The sequence below is a fragment of the Acartia tonsa genome, chromosome 3 (genome assembly GCF_053477335.1).
Source record: "Acartia tonsa isolate MP-2025a chromosome 3, ASM5347733v1, whole genome shotgun sequence".
Taxonomy (NCBI): Eukaryota; Metazoa; Arthropoda; class Copepoda; order Calanoida; family Acartiidae; genus Acartia; species Acartia tonsa.
In genome coordinates, this window is record NC_137262.1 from 52072301 (window position 1) to 52080323 (window position 8023).

At 30.4% G+C, this 8023-nt stretch overlaps 1 protein-coding gene across 2 annotated transcripts in view; it reads right to left on the reverse strand.

Annotated features, from left to right (window-relative positions):
• The window catches only part of LOC145314548 (uncharacterized), a 31827-nt gene extending 25502 nt beyond the window's left edge, over positions 1-6325 (reverse strand). For both annotated transcript variants that reach the window (XM_080154516.1, XM_080154515.1), the window contains exon 1: positions 6235-6325. In XM_080154516.1, coding sequence (XP_080010642.1) covers positions 6235-6269 — 35 coding nt within the window. In that variant the 5' untranslated portion in view covers positions 6270-6325. The remainder of the gene's footprint in view (positions 1-6234) is intronic.
• Positions 6326-8023: the final 1698 nt, after the last annotated feature.

The following is an 8023-nucleotide window of genomic DNA, read 5'->3' on the forward strand; positions in this document are numbered from 1 at the left end:
ACTTTTAAAGTTTTCTTAAATTTTGCATTTTTTTCTTTAAAAAAACTTTTAGACAATGTTGAGATAAGCTGTTTTAATTAAAAACTTATCAAACTTGATTTCATAAAAAAAATTTTGTATTATTCATTTTGAATATTATAATGGCTTTTTATATCATAACAAGGATTCTTATAACAATGAGGTACAGTTTTTATTAAAGAGTAAAAATTATGGCAATAACGACAATAGTAAGTGTATAAACATATAACGTTTCTTGCACAAACGAAATTGTATATCTTTATATTGTTAGTTTATCATTTATTTATCTGTTGCTTTTATGAATATTATTATTCTAGATTTTTTAGTAGCGAAGCTATTCTATAATTCAAACTTGTTCCTTTAGTCAGTCAGTCAGTCAGTCCGTAACGCTATTGGGGAAAAGATTGACAACTGAAATCTTCAGTGAAAATTTCTATGACATGTACGCATCTACATAATATATTGTGATGTTCACTTGTCTGCAAATGGCATAAGTTTATTGATTTATAACAATTTATTTTTTATGACAACTAAACAGCTGCTCATATTACTTTGTCTGTTTATAAATGTATGTTTTTGTTCTTCGCTACTTATGGATGTTACCATCCTTGCATAGTTAAGAAAAGTCTTCAAACAAAAGTAAAACCCTAGTTAAATAACACAACATTCACTTGTATGGATTCCATCAGTCAAACAAAATACAATTAAACATTTTATAACCAAACACAATCGATTTAGTAGAGTAGCTACTTTTAACTTAACTATCGGCTGCCCTTCAGGCATTTAAGACGTGGATATATCCTAAAACAATCCCAAGCCTTATATTTTAAAGTAAAACCTCTTTAACTCATTCTTTTCCCCAACAAATAGGTTTAGATTGAAACTAAATAACTTTAAGTTTGAATGTCCCATTCCATTCCATGTGTTATTTTAGTCAGCTTATACCAACAACAAATTTATTTGGGAAAAAATCACGAAACTTGAAAGTGATTTATAGTTGTCGTTGGGGATGGGGCACTTTTTTAATCTGCACATCAAATATTATTTTAGATTTATTTCTCTTGTTGGCAATACCTTATTCCTGGATTTTATAATTCATAATTTGATAAAATTGCTCTTCTTGCTAGGAACAAATATATCCTTGTTGTACAAATATGAGGAAAATCACATGTTATAGACGGTTATCAATATTATTATACATAGGGTAGGTAAATTAAAGTTATACCACGAGAGAAAAGGGATTTAAATAACAGTTATTTCTCGCATCGTATTATAAACAGCTTTCTGCGGATATAAAATTATAAGATTAAAACCAGTTTTTTAGCCCCGAGGTGCCGAAGGCACGGGCTAAAAAACTGGTTTTAATCTTATGATTGTACATTTTTATATGTATTCGTAGAAAGCTGGATATAACACGATGCTAGACATAGTTTTTTCGTATGGATGAAAACCGGTTCCTATCCACCGGATTCGAATAATACGAGAAAATAGATTATAAATGTATTTGAATTTTACATACAAAGAAGCTACCAATAAATAATATAAATTAAAGTATGGCTTCAAACCCGATTAATATCCACTGGATTAAAACCGGTTCTCAGCCATACGCAAAAATCATGTATAGCATCTGATTGCAGATAGCTTTTCGCGGATATTAAAGTAAACCATTATGAGATTAAAACCTGTTTTGTAAATATGATATTATTAGAATTCCATGAGTAAAGGAAATATGAAACCTTTATCCAAGTAAACCTTGACTTGATACTTTGCAGACTACATAGTTTAATATTATCAAGTATCCTCTTCAAACTTATTTAGAGGTTTGCGTATTAATCAGGGCCAACCATTCGCTAGTCTATATTTTTTAGCTAATGTAATATTTTACAATTAAAAATTTAGGCAAGAATAACACAATATTCTTGAGGGAAGGTGTGGGGTGTTTTAAAAAAGAAATTAGGGGGCGATTTATCTTGGAAGGTAGTAGGTACCCCTCCCAAAATATTTTTACAACCTCCCTGTACCAGGTACCCAACCCATTAAAAGGCTCACTGTAAAGAAGAACCATATCGATTCAGCTGTTAACACACACAGGCATATTGATACATTTTATCAGTATTTTATAGTATTAAGTATATATTATTGTTATTATTGATTCTTATTTGTTGTTGGTTTGACCTGATCATAACATTTGATAGTATCAAGACACTGAAGCCAGGGATCTATAGGGATAAGACAATGACAGATAAATTGCTGTACATCCCCAATGATGATACACAAAGTTACCCCTTCTGTAAAAGTCCTCCAAAGTTGTTAAGCCAACGAAAAAGAAAACTTTATCATAAAACTTTGGGGACCAGAGTAATAAACAGCCCATTGTCCCCTCTCTCTCTGCTGTGAAGCAAATATCTGCATCAAAAATATAGAATTTGTATTCAGATCACGTCAGTCTGGTCAAAAGGTGACAAATATCTTCAGGGTGTAGGGATAAGGAATCTTGTTTTTAAGTTTAAAAATTTTGGGGCTGATTCAAGTTTTCAAAATTCAAATAGACTTAAAATAAAATGTATATCAAATAAATTTTTGACAAAATCAAATTAATTTTTAACAAAACAATACAATTCACCTTTAAACTTTATTTAGACAAATTTACTTTTTTTGCAAGCAAACTTTTAAAATCCAGTTCTCAGACATACTGAAAAATCATATTATTGACAATTTTCCACGAAAATAAATAAAATCAATAATTGGGTCTAACAAAACTGGTTTTAATCTTATTATTTTTCAGTTTAATATCCGAGGGAAGATGTCTTTAATATAATGCAACGATGAACTATCACAAAACGTGGTTTTTTAAAGTAAATTTAGGTTAATCATCCCTTTATTCATGGAAAATATTGGATCAACCACCGAAGAAAAAACATGTCTGATTAAGGCTCGAGTTACTTTACAAGGAATTTCTGAAAAGACTTTTCAGGAAAAATAATATTGTTGTTTATTTTTTGTTATTACAAAAATAATATTATAAAAAGAAAAAATATGACTTCACAATATAATACATAAAATTAATAGTAGTGAAGCATGATTGTAATGTGTAAGCCCTACAAAGATGCTACGCTGCTATGAATCTGGATTATCCTTAATTACTCATCCTATTTTATATGGATAGATAAAAAGTTGATGATAATTTATCTATTTATAGAGTTATCAGAATTAGATTAAATTGACTGATGATTTGAACCCTCTTTATATTATTGTTGTTCTTTATAGACATGTAATTATTGCAGCTTTATCATATTTTGTATATATTCGGAATTTCATCAATAGACTTGAAAACTAAGAATATATACTTGTCTATCTATTTATTGTACGCTTCTATTCTACAATATGAAGAGCCGTGGTTGTACATTGATTGTTATCAGAACTAAAGAGTTAGACAATGGACGATAAATTAACATACATCCCCAATTATAAAAAAATACTCCTTCTGCAGATTAAAATAATTGATAATTAATAAGTTTTTAAAGTTGTTAAGCCAACGAATCAGAGAAAATCAAAAAACTTTGGGTACCAGTATAATTTACACTCTAATAGGGTTGGGTCGGATACTTTTTTGGCCGGATACCGGATATCCGACAGATTTCTAGTGCCGGATATCCGTTTCCGGCCAGATATCTGGCCAACGTTCGATATCAAGGAATTTACCGGATATCCGGCCGGATAACTAGATATCCGGCGTCAAAAATCAGCCGGATAACATGTAACCGGATAGTTTTAATATCCGGTATCCGGCCGGATATTGAAAATAGCCGGATATCCGGCCCAACCCTACACTCTAATGACCATGCCCTCACTGGATTTAAGCACAACTTAATGCTAAGGTTACTTATTATCTTACATGCAAAGTTTACTTTAAGGATAAGCAAAATAAGATTTTAAACTTGATTGCATTCTTTTTGCAAAAACTTAAGGCAATACTATGCAAATGTTGTTACAAAGCAACAGAAAAATAAATTTGGAGACATAGACACCCCTCTACCCCCAACAATTTTTTTACATTTCATTTCACCTCTTAGATTTAAAAAAAAAAAAAAAAAATTACCTCCTTCACTTTACTCCTCCAAAAAAAGCTTGGACTTCTTTGTTTGAAGTATTGTTAAAGAAATATAAAAAGGTATAATAACAATTTCTACTTTACTGATATATATCAATTTTGATAAACATTTGGCACATAAATTTACATGGAGTAGCCTTACTCAAATTTCAGCAGTTTTTTAAAAATATCATAAATAGTTTGCAGTTGATGTTATCAAATTTATATGTACAGTATATATTTTGCAACCCACGAAGCAAATTATGTTCAATTTAAAAAAAGGGACTCTAAACTTTAGGATCTTATACTTAGTCGTCAATGTATGTTAAAAGCCTATAAATCAATTAATTCCAAATACACCTTTAGACTTTTTTGGGGATTAATTTTCTGGTTTTAAATCAAACCTGTATTTAAGCCTAAATTTTGAACTTTTTTTGTGTTTTAAGATCCGGTTTTTAAAATCTTTACATGAATAAATCCTTGGGAATTGTAAATTGCATAGAAGGGCATCTTATCGAAAAGTAAAAATAGGAAGTCATATCGTTTTGTTTATGGAGTTTCATATCTTTTTAAAAAATAATCTTTGCTTGCTAACATAAACCAAAATTGAGTGGGAGGGGAGGGGGGTATGTGTGGTACAGACAAAACGCGGGATGTTGTTTAAGTGCCAGGTTCTCTAACTGCTAAATGACGAACGTGCAAATTTTTTCACGCTCTCCCTCCTTTTCTCTTTTAGGGGTTTGTAAACCGATAGTGGACAAAATAATGCCACGGTTGTAGCAGTCATGCGTCTTGCGTCATATTGGAAGAGTGACGCAAATTTCAGTTCTCAGTTTTCGCTATTTGATTTACTATTTTTCTCTACAAGATAAAAGCGGTGCTAGATTATCTAATTCGCTATAATATAAAGAAATTTTTTATAAAATCGCCAAATCTGAGGTCTGAAAATTGCGTCACCCTTACAACCTGACGCAAGACGCATAACCGCTACGACCGTGGCATTATTTTGTCCATTATCGTGTAAACCATTGTCCATATAACGCACGTTAACATGACGTCATTTTTCATAATTTTTATTTTATATTTAGTTGGTCTATAGAATAACAAACTCTTTTCTTTCCGCGGATAATAAGATAAAAATCATAAAATTAATACCAGTTTTTTTTGGCCCGGTCTTTCGAATTCTCTAGGTCAACAAAACTGTGTCAAATCTTAAAATTTTTCATTTTAATATCAAGGGAAAGCTATCTATAATACGATGAGATAAATAAATAGTCTATTCTATTTTAGTCTGTCTAACAAGCACACTAACTTTTAAAGATCACAAAAACTTTTTTAGAAAGCCCAGGGAAATAGTATGTGACATCTTTGTTTTCTTTTCAAAATTGAGACTTTAATGCACAGTTAGACTAAATGTAACAAAATATAGGACATTTTAAAATAATTACATTATCCTTGTAATCTTAATTTTAGTATTAAATCCAAATATCTATAAACCAAAGTAGAACGATGTCTGTCTGTCTGTCCGTCTGTCCGTCTGTACGTCTGTACGTCTGTCTGTCTGTCTGTCTGTCTGTCTGTCTGTCTGTCTGTCCGTCCGTCCGTCCCTTAAGATCTCGGTAACCACTGAACCGATCTGATTCTACTCTTTAGGGAATATACCTACTGGTTTTGTAATGGTTTTAGGCTATTTTCTTGGGGGGTGGGACACCCCAAACCCCCCAAAAAACAAAAAATCCCCCCCCCCATTTTTTTTTTTTTGTAAAAGATTTCCTTGGTCCTTTTACGTATTTCGCCAAAAAAAAAAATTTTATCACCTCTTGGGGCAAAGCCCCTAGAGGCTAGGGGCGAAGCCGCTAGTTGTTTATAAAAGATTAAGCGATTTCTAAGTTTAAACTTTTTTTTCTATAATTTTTATAATTCTAAATAAAAACATTATAGATGTACTCAGTAATATGACCTAAATATATTTGTTTTAAATATTTCTTTTCAATTCAGTATTTACTGACAACTTTATCTGTAGATCACATTAAAAAGCATGTGATCAATAAATAAAAATAAATGATGCCCCTAAAATACCCCTAAAGGCTAGGAGTGAAGCCACTAGTTAATAAAAAAATACTTACTCGTGGCTATTACAGTTTCTTGTAATGGGTGACATTTTTATTATTAACAAGAACAACTCAACACAAAGGTATTACATTTTAGAGATTTCTGAAAAAAATTAGTTTAATTAATTGTTAAAGGTATAAGCTTATTAAAGCAAAAAAAGCTAAAAATATGAGACATAAAATTATCAAGAAGACTGAAAACACAGTTTTTTGACACTCTCATAATTTTTAGCGCTTTTTTTCTGACTGTTAAGTTTTTTTAGCTCCAAAATGGGACCTACACCAATATCAATGTCTCAAAAGGCACATGTGACTTTTAATTTAGTAAAAGATATTTCGGCTCAAATGTAAATAAGACCCAACTATAATAAATATTGATTTGCATTAAATTTTAATTGTGAATACTCAACTACAATTGAATGTATACAATGTAGTACATATCTTTTATTGAGTACTTTAATATAAACGCATAAATCATTTCAATATTTACATATGTGCATACATAAAAAATAAGAAGCTAACTACGCAATAATTCTTTCCAATTTAAGATTCTTAGGGTTTATCATTTGCTCTTTATTTGTATATCACAAGCTAACAATTCAAGATTTTATAACTAAAAGTACTATTTTATAAATTAAGTCAATTCAAATGTTATCAAACTTAAATTTTTTTCTCTGAAAATTGAATAAAACTATATTGAATTCAATCTTTCAAATCCATTGTTTTCATAAAAGTTATAAAATTCAAATTTCATTCCATTGTATTTCTGTCTTTCGTCATTATTTAGAGAAAAATTTATATAATTCAAATTTGAAATATGAAGCTACTTTTTATCTAGGATACTTTCATGGCTATATTAATTGAATCCTAAATTGTTATGGCTTAAAGCATCAGAAAATGTTTTAACTTGTAATACTACAAAGTAGTAGGATGTATGTGTGTCTATCTACATGAAATTTTGCCTTCCTTAATCATTTACATCTGATTTTTCATGATTTAGCTCAAAGTCATCCGAGTTTTAGTCTTTAGACCAATGGACAAAAATCTTCCAAAAAGGCATACGTTTTCATAAATACTAATCTTATTAAAATTAATTTTTTCTTTCTACTTGTCGTGTACTCCCTTGAATTAAATATGAATTGTAAGGATTAATTTCTTTACAGAATTTGTATGGCTGCCCTGCAATAGGATTTACGTCACTTTCTCTTAAACAAACAACAACAAGTACGTCTAATTAAAAGTATAAAAGTTTACGAGAAATATAAGAGTAAAACACTAGAGGGGGAAGGGGTTAAATAACTGTATCTCCCCATCACAATGACCTAGTGTCAACTGTTAATTGAATCTTTGGAAATCAACCAATAATGTCGGGAGTATTAACACAGTCAAGTAGCAGAAAACAATTTGCTAAAGGTCATTGAAAAAGTGGGGCAGGTAGTATAACTGTCTTCCTGTCCATCTGTCTGTCCGAATATAGCAAATATAGGTCCGGACGAGCTATGCTTTCCAAATTCAATAGACACTTGTCAACCAAAGGTTTAAAAAAAATTAAATTTGGGATTTTGGGGGTTGTGCATTGAGCTTTTTATTACACTAGTACCCAAAGTTTTCTTATTCGTTGGCTTAACAACTTTGAATTTTGATTAGTTGGTTCATTAAATCAAACATTTAAACCACTAATTGTACTCTATAGAAGGTGTATTTTTGTGTATCATTATTGGAGATGTATATTTCTTATCTCTTTAGATCTCTGGTTACATTAAAGTTTAGCTATAAAAGGTTGTTTTCATATTATTCAACCTTA